A 17,556-nucleotide genomic window follows, 5' to 3' on the forward strand; every position below is an offset into this window, starting at 1 on the left:
AAAAAAAGCAAACTGAAAAATTCCATCATGTGGCATCACACGGACACCCACACGGGTCATCAGCATGGTAGATCCACCACACAGACCTCTGCCACTTCAACCAATGGCGTAAATAATAGCTGTAGTAGGTTGTAATCCTGCATGTGGGCCAGCACTAGACAAGATGGAACACTTTACCAGTTGCTTTTACAGATTTTTGACAGCAGAGGAATGGTGAGATTTAGGAATCTTGGATTCTATTCCAGACACTGGAGAGGTGTTCTCTAGTGGGCATAGACTCTTCTGCCCATTTTCCCCAAGTGTGACCCTTCTGCCTGGTCTCCTCCAACCTGTGCTTGTCCCAGTCTTGTTTTCCCCCCCACCCTGGCTCCTCATCTCAGTCACGTTCTTTTATGTAACCAGTCCCAGTCTCCACTCCTCAGGTTTCTCATGCTAGTCCCAATCTCTTTCATACAGCCATTCCCAGGTTCCACTCCCCCCCAGTCTCTCAACTTCTTGTCCCCAGCTCTTTGTCCAGCAAGTCCCAGTTCCAAGCTCCTCACCCTGTCTGTCTCTCTTCCCCACCCTGGCCTCCAGTTACATCCCACTGTTTACATTCTGCATCCCACTTACTTTCAGTCCCAATCTCCCGCCCTGGGCTCCATGTCCAATCTCAGAGCTCCTCCCCCCCCCCCCCCCAGCTCCTAGTCTCTTTGTCCTGTCAATCCCTGTTTTCCCCCTTTGCTCCAGCTCCTAATCAGATCGGTCTCCTCTCCCCTAATTTCCCCTGCCCCACTAGATCTCAGTCCAACTCTCCCTGCCCAGTCAGTACCTGTTTCCCCTCCCATCGAAACTCACTGTCCCAGTTTCCCTCTCCGCAAATCAGCCTCCAGTTCCAACGTGCCCACCCCAAAGGGTCGTTTTCTCAATCTACTCCTCCTCTTACCTCCTACTGACCTAACTCTTAAGAGTTGAGGATCAACCAGACCCTTAATTATTAAAAATAATTTGTCTATAGAAGATTAGATGTAAGTATTAAAATTGGAAAAAAATTAAAATTAAAGTACTTAAAGCACAGCAGTCACACATCGATAAGATTAACTGCAGAATTTCTAACAAGATTTATGCTTCTCAGTAGTTTAGACTAGCACAAATATTTTAGTAGCAAGAATTGTAAGTATTAATGTTCTAATAAATTCTAATTACAATCATATTCTATTCTTGTAAAGCAGATACTATTATTACAGAAATATCTTAACACAAGCATCCACTGCTAAAATTGTTTACAAATAACTTTTATTCTATAGAACAAGATACTGTGTGTGGTTCTGGTATCACTGAGCAGGCACCGTAAAATTAATTAATGCAATATATTTTAACCAAATAACACATTTAAATATTACTGTTAAGATTTTGGTAGTAGTGTTTTAATCAACAAGTGTTTTAATCAACATAATTTGACATGGAACGTACACTGAAAATGGCCTCTCCATCTCTTGAAACATTAAAGGCAAGTTATCTATAAGCCTTCTTGTAATTTGGTAATGGCATCATTGTTGAAGAACAGAACTTCTAGAATTTATACAATTCCTAACATCTTCAGTTATTAGATTCATTAACACATAAAAATTAATTACATTTCTTTACTAATTACTAAAAGGCTAATTTTAGAGTAGTCTAATCTAGTAACATTTACACTTCTAAAACTGCTGTCCCTTAAAATTCACATTAACTGAAATCTGATTCAAAAAATTACCAAAGCCTGTTCCAGCACTCCTGCAGAACTCCTTTTGACTGAAAATGGGATTCCTCTAGATCAGTGGTGGGCAACTTGTGGCCCGTGGCCTGTCAGGGTATTCTGCTGGCGGGTCGTGAGACAGTTTGTTTACACGGGTTCGCCGTTTCCGGCCAATGGGAGCTGCGGGAAGTGGTGCAGGGACATGCTTCCTAAGCAAGACAGTTGTATTGGACACAAAAGATATCTGCATATAATTTTAATATTATTTGTTTATGCTTACAAACGTGTATCTGCACATGTATTACATAGTCAGATCTGTAACTGTCTGACCTGAGGCTCAAGTTTTGAAGATCACTGCAAATTTACAGCTTCATTTCTATGTATAGAAAACCTCTATTTGCATGCATATTCAGGTCATTAGGCTAAGTTACCTGATGTGTGTGCACAAGTTCCCTATTTCATCTTGAAAACAGGTACACATACAAACTGAAGGCTCTTTGAAAATCTAGCCCTTGATATCTCACTGCTGATATTAGAGGAAGACGCATTTAAAGTATGTTTTTCTTAGATTTACATAATTTCCCAAACAGAAGCATTTAATTGCCATAAATATACTGACTGACCTGTTTAATATTCTTGGACACTGGGCTAGGAACAATACAGTCATCACTGTCAGTTATTATTGATTCCATGGCATCAGTTGCCTGTCTATAATCTTGATCTGTTCGAGGGGGAAAAAAAAAAACAGTTAAATTCTATACTTGTAGTCCATTTGAGATTTGTTGAGAAACCTAGGCGCAGAATATTAGTTTTTCTAATAAATATAGTTTGAGAGAGTCATGCAAATCTTTTATCATTTGCAGACCATGACACAGGCAAATCAATGACTATTAAATGGTCTAGAAAGTCACCTTGTTTTTCTTCTGATCTGCTAAAAACACTAATGGCTATGATGGTGGAAACAGAGATACAATCGTATCAAATCTCCTGTGATAAACAACAGGGTAAATAAAGATTAGTTTAATATAGGAATTAGGGCTGTCAAATTATTTAAAAAATTAATTGCGATTAAATCGCAGTTCTAATTTCACAATTAAACAATAACAGAATACCAATTTACATTTATTATAAATATTTTTGGCTGTTTTTCAACATTTTCAAAATATATTGATTTCAATTACAATGCAGAATACAAAATGTAGAGTGTTCACTTCATTTTTTTTTAATTACAAATATTTGCACTGCAAAAAAGATAATCTACAAGTTGAAGCATGAAGGGGCACACTAATGTTTAAGCGTACCTGGCATGTAAATACCTTGCAACACTGGCTACAATAGTGCCATGCAAAGACCTGTTATCACTTTCAGGTGACACTATAAATCAGAAGCAGGCAGCATCTCCCGTAAACATAAACAAACATGTTTCTCTTAGCGATTGGCTGAACAAGAAGTAGGACTCAGTGGACTTGTAGGCTCTTAAGTTTTACACTGTTTTGTTTTTCAGTGCAGTTATGTAAAAAAATAATTCTACATTTGTAAGTTGCACTTTCACAATAAAGAGATTGCACTTGTATGAAGTGAATTGAAAAATATTATTTCTTTATCTTTTTTACAGTACAAATATTTGTAGTAAAAATAATATAAAGTGAGCACCGTACACTCTGTATTCTATGTTGTAATTGAAATCGATATATTTGAAAATGTAGAAAAAAATCCAAAAATTTTTATAATAAATGAATATTGGTATTCTGTTATTAACAGTGCAATTAAAACTATGATTAATCGTGATTAACTTTTTAAATCAAATTAATTTGTTTTGATTGAATTGCTTCAGTTAACTGCGATTAATTGACAGCCCCTAAAAGGAATATTGATTTAATCTGTGGATTTCCACTGTTTAGATTTCAGCAGCTTGCACATAAATTACTACATTGCAAAATAATTTCTCAGAAACAGGTTAGGCTTGGATTCAGGCAGACACTTCTACAAAGCCTTCAGCTCAGTTTTGCTGGAGTAAAAAAGAATTATAAATAAAATAAAAAGCAAAGGGAGTTAACTCTTGATTTTTGCATTCCTAATGAGAACAGAAGGCCTAACAAGAAGCTATAAACAATTGAATGTAAAAATCTAGTATCCTGTTTCTGCCCTTATTTAGTAGATAAGGACTCAGCTTGATTCCCTGATACTAAGCTTAAAATAAGAGCTAGAACAGGATGACCTGGCTTTTGTAGTCTGTATATAAATCTGCTGCTAACAACTTGAAGTCACTGATGTGATAAAATGTACTGCCCTCTCATTTTCTGAGATGATCTCTGATAATACTGTTATCTGCAGACAAAAGGAGAACACTTTTTAAAATATTCTTTAGAACGTCACTCTTCTGAAGGGAGAATATAAAGACATTTAAAACAGAAGCCAGGTTTCCTTTAATATTTTATGAAACTAGGTCAGATACCAAATTTTTGCATTCAATTACTATATAGCTTCCAGTTGGGCTAAAAATAACACCAACAAACCCACCCAAGTACAACCATATTATTTCTGTCATGAACCTTCTTATAATGAGGTAGCTCCCACTGTTAACAACAAATGCTTAAAATGGAAAGAGTGGTAGCTTTATTAATTAAATAGATTCATTTATAATTTATAAAAATGAAAGTTACCTTCTGGTTCCAATTCCTCAGTTATTTCTGTTTCATCTCCAGAAGTAGCTGAGCTCTGGTCAGCCAACTGACCCTCAGATAGCTGAGAGAGGTCATCTTTTTCCTGCTGAATTTCTCCAGAAGTTTCCTTTACTTTATCATCTGCCACTCTTTCCTGTATAACCTCAAATAAGTAGGTATATTTATAGACATTCTGTGGTATTTATAATACCTACTAGAAGAGGAAAAGCTACTGAGACTTAAAACTTGAAGAGTTATGGCTAGTATGCATTATATATGTGACCTATTAGTAACAATATAGCTTAAACAGGACAGAGAGCAATGAAAAGCTCATCAATTATCAACTGCAATAACAAATATCTGACAGAGTAAAAAGGACACATTCATAACAATTTACATTTTCTAAAGATATAAGTCATAAAATCTCTTGGCATCTGTCTCTGATGGTTTCAAAACATTTAACTTGTATTTTAAACCATTTATTTTTAGAAAAAATATTATTCAGATGGTATTTTATAACCTTGATTAGCCTTTATGCACTGCATTAGTCTCCATGAACTGCAAATAGCACTAAAAAAGAGCCAGTTTAAAAATTACATATTTAATGCCTCAAAAATCTAGGGTAAGTGAAGCCTTTAGTTTATAATTTATTCTAAAGTTCTCTTCCCCCCCCTTTCAGATCCACTGAAATCACAGATCATGGTACCTTTTTCAATATGTACTAAATCAGGGATATTACACCCACCAATTCTGCTGGAGTAAGTTTTATCTGCTCTATAGGGAGCCCAGTAAAGTTTGTTACCAGATCATTTTCTTTCTGGGTCTGATTTCTCTCCCAAGTCAGACATTTGAGCTGCACCTGTCCTCCTACAATATTGAAGGCATGGGGCTCCAAGGCTTCCCGTAACCATTCTATTCTTGGGCCAGGTTAGTCCCTCCACTCTAGACCACTGCAGCCTAACAAATTAACTTTAAGAAGCCACTGAGGACTCTTCCACCAATTGAACAATTCTCTTCTGGTATGAAGCTGGCTTTAGGCCCTCCATTGGCACAGGAGACACGTCAGAGCTGGGACACTGTGTGATCCAGACAATCCTTGGCCAGTGGAGCATTCTTTATGAAAAACAGTGGCAGTGGCAGAACTCCCTTTTTGCAGCTCATGAGATGATCTCCTAACAGATGGAACTCCTTGTAGTCGTTGGCTCATTCTATTTGGCCTGCTCTGCCTTGAAGGGAGAAGGAGGAACAAACAGAAAGAGTGCAGCCAGGAAAACCAAACCCCTTTAAATGTGTTCCCCTGAGGTGAATAGGGGGAATTAGCTTGCTTATTTGCCCTCAAAATAAGCTTTAAACAGAGGAATATGAACGTAAAATCAGGAGCACTGAACCACTATTCTGTTAGCTCACCAGACTGATAATCTGTCAGGAGCACTGTTTCTGCCAAGTTTCTGCTGCAGCCACTGCTGGCAGTAAGAGAGGTGTAATCTAAATGTCTTAGATTGGGAAGGAAGGTCAGGTGCCAGAAATGAATATCCTTGCACAGGTTTGCAAAACTATTTAATTATCCTTATTTTCCTCTGCGGAACAGAGAAAAGTAAAGTCTCCAGTTTAGTGAAATGGCAAATGTGACTTCACTAGTGTAATACACTGGAAAGGTGAACGAAAAGGTGGTTATCCATCATTTCAAGAGATATAAAAGAAAAGAAAAGGGTAGGTTTAAAATAAATTATGTATTTAATATTTTTCTTACCCTTGGTATTTTACATATTCAGCATATATTCCACAGTTGGTGGAATTTTTTTGTAGTTTTCTAGTGATCATCTTTAAAGGGAGGGAGGAGATGCATTTAATTCAAGTGTTAAAAGCATAAGGAATTATTAGGAATATTACTAGCTTAGTAGTGGTTGAGAGGAAATAATGTCAGTCACTGAATCATCTATATTCCAATGCATTTAATGAAATGTCCTCCATCCAAATACTGATCCAGGCTTAGCCTGTTAAATGTATTTTTTTTCCCCTTTCTATTTTCTCTGCATGTACAGTTGGAAGGCTACATACCATGTAAAGAAGCAGTAAGTCGGACAGCAGCCCATAATGGGAACACTATGCACGTTCCTTCCATGAACTCTAATCCTTTTTGGCACTGTACTTTCAATTCTTTAATATACAACATGACATGTCTTGTATGCCTGTATAAAACCATTTACTAAAACACTCATTTGACCTGCCTGACAAAAATAAAGTAATTTTTTTCTCTTAGATTCTTATCTTGGATTTCCTAGTTACTTAGAAGTTGATGAACACACAGCAGTTGGATGATAATGTTGATACCAAGTTCATTTCTGACCACTTAGTCAATTTCTCTACTATAGTTATTCATCAAGAGAACCAATTAAAATTCTAATTACCAAACAATTAGGATATCACTGTATTACAGTTTTACTCTTAGCGCATGACTAAACAAATCTGATATTGAATTTTCTGCTACAGCTATCAACATATCAACAGAACTCACGTGCAAATTGGTATATGACATCATAAAACTTGAACCACCTCATACCTCTGGAACATTTGAAACAGTGGGTGTATCAGCCTTAATTTTCTGTGAAATTTCTTCATTGTCTTCATCAGCAATAGGGCTCTAAGGTATTGGTACACAACAAGGAGACATATTTAACTGATATTATAAAATTAGCACATAAAAGGTAGACACTCAGCCCAGCTTTCAAACAAGCCTCCTTTTTGCAGCTGCAATTATTTGTATTGTCAAAATGGTCACATGAATATCTAAGAACCAGAGTGCATCATAACCAGACAAAGTAAATAGACTACTAAGGTTTACATTTATTTCTAACCCATTCGTATTTCTGATTTTCTTACACTAGTACAATGCTGCAATGTCTGGGCTATAATCCATACAAAAAACTGTTTTGATTCTTTTTATTTAATTAATGGAAACTTCTACTAATATTACTTTTGCTAGCAATTTAGGTCATTTGGACAGCAAAGCTGGGCTTTTCAAAGAATGGAGTTGAGCACCTAAATCCTACTGAATTTCAATAGGGTTTGGGCACCTAACTCCCTTTAAAAATCCCAACCTTATGCTTCAAATTATACCTGAAAATCAGGTATACAGACTCCAAATGGCAAAAAATGTGTATTCAAATATTTGTGGGGACAAATTAGGAAGGGGTGGGGGGAATTGGCCCTTGTGAATAAATTTGGTTCCAAAATATGTTTATATTAATTATATAAGTCTAATGTGACTAAAGTTACATTTAAGTGGAAGCTTTATATATTTCATATAAACATACATACTTCCTACTTTCATTTTTCAGATTCAGGCTTTTGAAAAAGTTTGATTCGATCAGTGCTGAATTTGATTTTCTATGGTGAACTTACAATAGACTGACTTAGTTTGTACTTATGCTCTTTGGTATTTATTACTGTTCAAAACAAAGTTTACTCTGACTAAAATTTAACTGACAATAGGAAGAGTTGAAGATCAACACTGATACCATGTTTTTAATATGATTAATTAAGGTTATCAAATGCATTTAGGAACAGAAGAAAGTAACTGTATATAGCCCAAATATAATTAATACACCCATATTAACAAATAATAAACTACACTTAACACTCATCTCAGGACATTTTACAACTGATGTTAGAGACTCCATTTTAGTTAACTGGCTTCAGCTGATTAAAATAGTAATTATTGGTACTATAATTTGCTTAAATTATTGCACGAGTAAATTTTCAATACATAAACTCTTAAGAAAATACTTAAACCTCACTGGAATCTGTAGTATGCTGACATCCATAAAAGACACTTTCTTGTCTGCTAGAGCAGTACGCTGTCTTGGTTTGGGCTTTGGTGCCTAGGATAAATCAATACAATTAAAAAAGGTGTTTGCCACAATGTGGTACTGGTCCTTTAAGAACAAAGAGGCCAAAGCACCCATGACTCATAAGCTGCTTCCTAATTAGCACCTGGACCACAGAAATGGGGAAGAAACAGAGAGTGGAGGAGTCAGTCAGGAAAAGGGCAGGTGAGAGTTGCCTGGGAGCAAGTGATCTGTAAGTGAGAGCTTCCAGACACCACGAGACTTCAGCAGGTCCCTGGAGAAAGCTGTAGGTGGTTACTAGAGGAAGGCTGAAAGCAGGAGAACAGCAAGAGGGGACTTGCTGGCTGACCACTCCAGCCACACAATAAGTGCCAAAAGCCTGGAGAGAGCTGAAAGCCAAAGAGGCAGGCATGTCTGTTCTGCCACAGCCTACTACCTCATAATTCAGCTTCTGAGAGTCTTTTTTCCTCTCATGCTCTCCTCATGTCTGTATTTTCATCAGTTCCTTTTCTGGAAACTTCTAGGTGACAGGTAGAAACACAGTGGAAGCTAGCAATGTTTGGAAAATTAATGAACAAGACTGAAATATTTCCTTGTAAAATCTGATTGAGGATTTGGAATTTACTTATTTTAAAAACAAAAAGGTAAATAATTTAAAATGTCTACAAAATGGTTCTATCTAAAGAGGTTAGTGTTTGCTTTGTCTCTCCTATACAATTGTCTATGTGTACAGAAGACTTTTAAAAGCTTCAAAAGTGACATCATGGAGGCTTTTTCTTCCAGCAGAAATCCAACTGGTGGTTGTATGAAGTATTTCTACTAGTCTCTATTAAATGCACTGTATTGTAGGGATTAATCCTACTTGGCAAGGTTGGACAGAATGGCCTACTGTAATAGGTCTTTTCTATCTCTAACTTCTTTGAATTTGTTAGATTACTTACGGTCATTGATGAAGTAAAAGAAGGGGTCAGGGTTAGAGTCGGCACTTCCTCCTTCACAGGTAATTTAGTTGCCGTCGATTTTTCATTTTGGATGTAACTCACTAGGTTTGCTGCCACTGCTGATCCACTTGGAGGTAGATAGGCAAACCTCCATTTTAGTTCAACGTTGATGGTGCCAGCAGAATGTCCTTCAGAATCTGTTAGTTCAAATGTACCTGAAAGGAGAGTGCAAAACCCATCTAGCTATATAGCAATCATGCCAAGTGAAACAGCATGTAATGCAAAAATTATAGAGGAATAGCATTCAGTTTCTTGAGCTCCCTTGAGAACCACATCCAAGACAGGCTTTAGAATATTAATTCCAAGCAAAAGGATGCCTCCTGTAATTTCAAGTCTCACATGGAGAATATTTTAAAGCAAAGGATTTTGAGGGAAGGCCATAATTACAAGAGGGAAAAAAGTAGTGCAAAGCAGGCGAAGTGTAGTGTAGTGTAGGTGCCACTCTTTCCTCGTAGGGCCGGGGTTCTCAAACACAATATAGCGATAAAATTTCTTATCCATGTGAGGCTGTTCCTAGTGTTTCCCTCTAGGTCAGGGGCTCTCAAACATAAGGTCGGAACGCCTCAGGGGGTCGTGAGATTATTACATGGGAGTCGTGAGCTGTCAGCCTCTACCCTAAACCCCGCTTTGCCTCCAGCATTTATAATGGTGTTAAATATATTAAAAAGTGTGTTCAATTTATAAGGGGGGGGGGAGAGAGAGTCACACTCAGAGGCTTGCTATGTGAAAGGTGTCGCCAGTAAAAAAGTTTGAGAGCTACTGTCATAGGGAGTTATCTTGGAGAAAGAAATTTCAGTTCATGACAATGTAAAAGAATGCCTATTGTTGAGGTTCTCTTAGCAAATTTGTTCAGGATTGATTGGTTACATCCACAGCATACCTTAGAATGGGAGCCCAACAAATCAATTCTATCAATGGTGGCATCCAAATGCATACAGGTTGGAGGCCCCTGTCAACAAGGATAATTCAGTGTTTATATACTAAAACTCTTCATGTTTATTCCTTCCTTCAGTTTCACGATTGGGCAAAGGAATTGGTGACAGATGAGTGTGCATAATATTGTGCATTTGGCCCACAGGTTCACCTACTGGGTCTCAATAATGAAGCATTCCTGAGTCAGCATGGATGGAAGGGCAATCTATAGGGAGCAAAGGAATGGATCAAAGAGGGGGAATACTTCTGGACCAGCTGATACCCCTTGTATCCCCTTGCCTGGTAACAGGCACTGGATGTGACTATTTTTCACTTCAGTAAAAATGATTTAGGAATGTGAGGGAGAATCAACTTGATGATCAGAGCTAAATGGGATTTGGGGCAGATCCAGAATTTTTTCCTGGGAGTGATGATTATTTGGTCTGAACTGATGCAACAGAGAGTATAGAAGGAAGCCATAAAGCCTCCATGAGTTGCAAAAGCTAAAACAGTGGTTCTCGACCTTTCCAGACTGTATCCCTTTCAGGAGTCGGTTTGTCTTGCATTCCTCCAAGTTTCACCTCACTTAAAAATTACTTGCTTACAAAATCAGACATAAAAAATACAAGTGTCATCACACACTATTACTGAAAAATTGTTTACTTTCTCATTTTGTCTGTATGTAATTTCAGTTTATACTGGTTTCACCAGTGCTTTTTATACAGCTGTTGTAAAACTAGGCAAATATCTAGATGAGTTGATCTACCCCCTGGAAGACCTCTGTGTATCCCGAGGGGTACATATACCCCTGGATGAGAACCACTGGGCTAGAGAGTACATGAATAGGGATGTGGCTAAATTCATATGTGACCAAGAGGGATTGGTATTTACTCATCTGGACTTATTTAACTGGGCACCCAGGGAGGATGGGGTATACCTAGCTAATTGGGCAACAGATATACTTTTGTTTGATATTAAGGAAGAAATCAGTAAATATCTGGGAACCTTGAAGTGTGTGGGGGGGAGGGTGGGAAGAAGAGGAAACAGCCAAGGGCAGGTACTTCTTGTGGAAGGGATAAAATTATCAGATAAAATGGATTGAAAAAGGGTGTGAAGGAAAGCATCTCTTAAAGGATCTGAGGAAGCAGGGATTCAGAGCGCCTATGTCTGGTACAGCGGGGAGCCAACACCCTCCTTTTATAGCCCTGTTAGCCCTCATACAAATGGAAGGCCAAGGGGTTCCTGCCATGAGATGGCTGGGACCAGATAAGGGATGGTGGAAATAATTAAGGAAAGGATGACAACCTGCCCTATACAATTTATTGCTGGGTACTGTTAGATATTTTAAGTGAATAAAGTTGTGGCCTAATTAAACCTCATCCAACTCCACCCATGTTTCTTCCATCGTGGCTGGACAATGGATTTACATGCACTACGGCTACCTTATAGGTTTTTCAGGCCTTAGGAGAACAGGTTCTCTCAGATACCATATTCTGTGTCCTTACTGTAATATTTCAAAATAGCTTTATCTAAAACAATTTATTCAGAGTCTACTAAAGGCTGATTTTTGTTTTAAACAACTGGATGTAGAAGGTTGTGATGTCGCTGATTATGGGGTAATCTCTGTTTTTGCATTCTTTGTCTCTTATTTTGGGGTTCATAATGCCCATAATTCTGGGGAGGAAGAAAGGCCTCACTGATGGGGAGTGCAATTTGGGCTGATGATCATTGTGGGGTCCCATGCGGAGCGGATAAAGTACACGACCAATATGGTTGCAAGCTGAATCCGAATCCTGTTTATTGCAAGCTTTTTTTTATAGTTTTTCTTAACATTACATAACACAATTAGGCTATAACAACACATCTACGGATTGGACAAGAAGGAGAATCATGTGTTTATCACATGTATAGCCCCACACCGATTGGTTCAACCGTTCCTTACATAAGGCCATGATTTGTTTACCTTATCTTATATAATACTAGACCACCAGGGGGCCTTACATAAGGCCATGATCATTTTATATAATCCTAGACCACCAGGGGGTCTTACATAAGGCCATGATCATCTTATATAATCCTAGACCACCAGGGGGCCTTACATAAGGCCATGATTTGTTTACCTGGCAAGTGTCCCATCGTGACCCTTACCTCCTCATGGAACTTTTCATTAGGTTGGTGTAGGGATGATACATCCCCACAGATCATGTCTACAAGATGCTGATCACTTTGTGCTGTGACTCTACGACATCTTCAAGCGAGATTTGTAGCGAATCCACTACTTCCTTAAAGAGGTCTTGCAACTGCTTGAAGTCATCTGCTCTAGATGGTGGGAGAGGCACAACAGCTTCATCAGGAAAGATGAGGCAATGTTGGTCACAGGTGTAACCTCCTTGTTTAATCTCTCCTCCTGTTCCTCAAAGATCCTCAAGATTTGGTATCTATATGCTGCCACTGGGTCCCAGTATGGCCACTAAAGTGGTGCAAAGGGCCTGGATGGGGGCACCAAGGGTGTTCACACCAAGTGGGTGAGCCTTGTCTACTCTGGTGATAGGTTGAAGGTGCATCGGTTTCTACGTGGCTAGATGAATGTTGTAATATCGAGCCTTGCACAGACACTGAGTATAGATCATCCCCATCATCTACCTCGTCGTCGCTTGACGTGGTGGACCAGTAGTGGATGGAGGAGGAGATTTTCTTGGTAGCACATGTAAGACAGGGAACTGAGACGTAACCAGTACTGCAGTCATGTCGATGCCTAGCAACGGTGATTCAGGCATCTCAGAGACCATCAAGTCTTTAGGGAACCAAAATTCCTTTGTGACTGAAGCAGCCGTTGGCTGAGCAGAGGCCGTTGAAGTGGAAAGAGTCAACAATAATGGAGGTATTCTGTGGGCCAACAAATGACCGGCAGATGTTGCCCTAGCCTTTTGTAGGGCTGAAGTATTCAGTACCAAGTCTCTATAAGATTCCATTGGTTCGATTTTAGAGGAGCTGCATTGTTCTTCGCAGCTCCTTTCCCCTCAACAGTACCGATCTAGAGGAGTCTGCCCCCTTATGATCTTTGGGCTTACTGGCAGTACCTGAGGATCATGCAGTCTTGTGGATACCTAGTCATGGGTCACTTGGTACCAAGGTAGTCAACCTTGTAGGAGACCTCATTCTCTTGGGTGATTCCCTGCTCACAGGACATGTGGCCTGCTTTTTTGAGACTTTTTGAGAGGAATCCAAGGATTTCCTCTTTGAAGTCACCAGAGTGCTGAGCAGACAATGTTGACAGGATCAGCCTCATCAGGAATCGCTGTATGGGGGGAGGAAGGTAATGTCCCAGGTCTGGAGGCTGGTCAGAGTTAGCTTTCCATCATGATCCGTCTTAACTTTAGCTCACATTTTTTTCCAGCTCTTGATTTAAGTTTGAGGCAAAATGTGCTCTTCTGAGGCTGTTACTCTCCAAGGCAGCAAATGCTGTGGGAATGGCCATGGCTGACAGGAATGGCTTCTAGACAGAAGAGGCAACGTTTAAACCTGGGGGAGCCAGACCCTTTTTAGGGTTCACGTCCCAAAAGGGAAGAAACGAAGGAAAATTAACTTACACTAGGGTAATAACTAGGGCTCCATGTCTGTCAAGGTGGTTGTGGAAGTCACTGATTCTGTGACTTTCCACGACCTCGGAGACTTCTGCAGCAGCCAGTATGGATGACCCTAGGGCCACCAAAGCAGCTGGCCTGGGTGCCAGCTGCTGAGGCAGCCCTGGATACAGTCACACAAGCCACTGCTGGAGCAATTCCACAACCAGCCGCTTGGGTGGCCCTGCAGCCAGCCGCACCAGTGCGGCTGGAGCAGCCCAGGGGCCAGCCACACCAACCGCTACTGAGGTGGCCTGGGCAACTGGCCTGAGGATATAGTAAGCTGGCTCTGGGGACCGCCCAACCTGGCCCCAGGGACCGCTTGAGCAGCAGTCCTGGGGTTGGCTGGAGCAGCCGCTGCTCAGCGGGCCCCCAGCAGCTTGGGCTGCTGGCCTCAGTGGTTCCCAGCAACAGTCCCAGGGGCAGCTGGAGCAGCAGTGGGTGGGTGGTCCCGGCAGCAGCTGGAGCAGCCACTGCTCGGCAGCCCCCAGCAGCTGGTGCCACTAACCCTGGCACCACCCTCTCCCCCCAAGCAGCGGCTGCCCCCTGCCCCCTCCATCCTCCCTGTGCCCCCAAGCTACGATTTTCAGTACAAGTCATGGACAGGTCATGGACGTGAATTTTTGTTTATTGCCTGTGAACTGTCCATGACTTTTACTGAAAATACCCATGACTAAATCATAGCCTTAGTAATAATTATTCTACAAGCAAGATAAGAATTATTTTTATGTGGGAGGGGAGAAAAGGAAAAGGAAAGGAAAAAGTGGTAATAACACTAATGGAAGCTCTATTACTATGTCTAATACTGAAGGAAACAAATAAGAAAAGGCTAAGGGAACTCTGCCAATGGATTCTGCTAAGGCTACGTCTCAGGCCCAGGGTGGTTGAGAAGGAACTCAGGGTGGTAGCAACAAGGCAGAGTACTAGAAGAGGAGAGCACATCTGCGGGCTGAATGGACACTGCTACCTAAAATCTCCGATCTGGGGCACAGGGATGCAAATACACCTAGAGTGGAGTACCCATAGGGACACTACTTGAAGAAGAACAGCTTCTATTCACCTTTAGTCACAGATTGTAACTAATAAAATGGTTAAAGTTGGACAAAAACTTTAAAATAAGATTATGAAGCAGCTCTGAGAGTCCACTGCCCAGCTGATCTGGGAAATGTTTTCCTATTTTAAATACACATTAGAAACATTTTTCCCTAACTCAAACCACCACATATATTTTCTCTTCAATACATAGAATTACATTTTTAGAGTCTCAGCATGGATCTCTGTAAATGATTTCATTAAGTTATTTTCCAGTGGTGCATTAAGGAACAATAATTATCTACTGTAAATAAATAGGTTTTCTAAAAGTATAAGCTATACATATAAACAGGCAGCCTAAAGTACATAAACTATAGCACCAATTAAGTGCAGCTAAGATTAATAACATTTATGCTAAATGTTTTTCTTTGACAGCATTATTTTAAAAACAAAACAAAAAAGAAAAATAGCAATACCTTTCACTTAGCTTTCAATTTACTAGATAATTCAAAACTTCACAGGCAGTGTTTTAATATTTCAACATATTCCCAAATTATTCCCGCTATATGCCCCAATTCCACAGTCAGATATATATGAGAGCAAGTGTCCATCTGTGAGGATCCAATTGCAGGACCATGGGTTCAACTGATACAGTATTTCAACATATGTCTTAGAAGTGACATCTTAATAGATGTGCAAAATATTGCTCTCTCTCTCACCAAAATGAAGCCTCATTATAAATATCTTAAGATTTCCCCACCACCCCCCCAGTCAAATTTATATTTGTTCATTTATGTTAGTTTAGTGGATTTTTTTCACATTTATTATTCAGTTAAAATGATTAAAGGAAAATTCTGAAAAAATGAAGTCAAGGATGGAAGGTAACCATGGAGAAAATTAGCATGCTGTTACTAGAAAAATGAAGAAAGATCACTGGAAAAAGAGAGAAAACAACTACAAAATGCTTTCTATTGTAAGATTATTACTATCACTAAGCATTTAAAAAGAATGTCATGAAAGTAGATCTTCAAAATATCCAGAGAACTTTTTTAATCACACAGATGCATTCAGGAGGATTTCCAAGATTTCTTTTAAGAAAACTCATTTAATCTATATTTGTTTTCTATGTACTTTGCAGAGGCCCCGTTACATTTTAATAAACCAGCAAGGTAGGAAATCTAATGGTTAGTTTAGCACTTTCCAAGTGATGTTAACACTAACAATGCTCTATTACCACACTAAATACAAATGCTAATGATGTGGTGTCAGAGAAATACATCAGATTGACAACTCAACCAATCAGGATAGATTTCTGACAGTCAAATCTATGACCAAAAAGTTAAATGCAAGGAAAATATTACTAGAATAAAGACAATATGGATGGTATCTTTGCAATTAACTCAGTCACTGTTAATGAATGATGATTTATACCAATCAGGCTAAATTTATCATATAGTATTCATGCCACAGTCGAAATGCCCATTCATGGCAGAAGAACACAGGGTCAAAAGGTAAAAAAATGTTACTTGTGATTATTGTGAGCAGGCTGAATGAGAACTTTGCCACTGAGTTTCTGTTGGTTTTACTTTTTTTACTGATGGGGAAGTTTTTTAAAAAACATACAATTGTCCCCATCATTCCAAGAAGACTTGTGCAAAAAGCTGGACCTTGCATTCAACCCTACAGATTGCCAACTTTGACTCATTCTGCTTTTCTGGTGGTAATTAGATGCAAAGCAAAGAACCCCAACATTAGAATTTAAATTTATGTTGGTGTAAAACTGGGAAAACACTGTGATGAATTAAACACATAAAATATATCATGAGGCAGTAGGTGTAAAGTTAGTTAGCTTTGAAAAGGTCAAATTCTTACCTGAGATATATCTGTCATGCGCTAAAGAGATAAGAGGAACAATGGCTTTCCCTACATAAACACCTTCTTCTGTTTCACCATCATCAAACACATAAAAAGTCAAAGATTCCGATTTTAAATATTGGTCTAAATCTGCATTCATTGGCACTGGAAAACACATGTGATCGTCAAATTGAGGGCTGTTGCTGCTATGAATGATGGGAGTATCATGGTCTGCAAAATCAAAAAACTTGTAGACAACATAAGGATTTGGCTGAAGGTGGTTTTTTCGGGACTTGAGATTGTTACAACATTTTATTGTAATATGAAGCTCATTTAAGTTGCCATCTGCTGAAGTGCTGACTTGGGCAGTTCTGTGTATCGGTTGCTTTAACTGAAAAAAGCACATGTTAATTAAAACCCGTTAGAATTCTTATCCTGCTGCAGAAGAGCTATATAAAAAGCAAAAACAGCTGCCTGCTTAAATGACAACTAAACTACTGTTTAACTAACTTAGTGTGTCAAAACTTTACTTGAACAATAAATTTCAGTAACTTTGGTTATAAGCATTGGGGAAGAAGAGATTAATCCTTTCATATCTACTACTTATTTGTTTTCTTCTTGTAAAATTTTATGATCCATGTGCCAGTCAGAGCTGGGCAAATAGTGGATTTTTCAGTTCGCTGACAATTCAAAAAAATTGAAAAAAGTTTCATTTTGAGTTAAACGAAAACAAATTCTTTTGAAATTTTCATTGAATTGAAAAGTCAGAATAAAATTTGAGTGGGGTTGAATTAAATGTTTTGTTCAACCCACCTGAATTTTTTTTGTTTTGATTGAGGGCATTTTAAGCAAAAGCAAAAGGGGACTAGATTCACAAGATGGCTAGAAGAGAAAGTGGCAGCAGCA

At 38.9% G+C, this 17,556-nt stretch overlaps 1 protein-coding gene across 2 annotated transcripts in view; it reads right to left on the minus strand.

Moving 5' to 3' along the window:
* The window catches only part of RPGRIP1L (RPGRIP1 like), a 124,046-nt gene that overhangs the window by 37,324 nt on the left and 69,166 nt on the right, over positions 1 to 17,556 (minus strand). Inside the window, exons 17-22 of one of the 2 annotated variants that reach the window (XM_034788304.1) lie at positions 16,669 to 17,041; positions 9,170 to 9,384; positions 8,178 to 8,261; positions 6,941 to 7,021; positions 4,381 to 4,543; positions 2,341 to 2,438 (exon numbers count right to left, since the gene is read on the minus strand). In XM_034788304.1, the coding sequence (XP_034644195.1) occupies positions 2,341 to 2,438; positions 4,381 to 4,543; positions 6,941 to 7,021; positions 8,178 to 8,261; positions 9,170 to 9,384; positions 16,669 to 17,041 (1,014 nt within the window). Of the gene's footprint in view, positions 1 to 2,340; positions 2,439 to 4,380; positions 4,544 to 6,940; positions 7,022 to 8,177; positions 8,262 to 9,169; positions 9,385 to 16,668; positions 17,042 to 17,556 lie in introns of those variants that run through there. The other variant, XM_034788305.1, reaches the window with a different exon arrangement.

Source organism: Trachemys scripta, chromosome 13 (assembly GCF_013100865.1).
Source record: "Trachemys scripta elegans isolate TJP31775 chromosome 13, CAS_Tse_1.0, whole genome shotgun sequence".
In the NCBI taxonomy this organism is placed as follows: Eukaryota; Metazoa; Chordata; order Testudines; family Emydidae; genus Trachemys; species Trachemys scripta.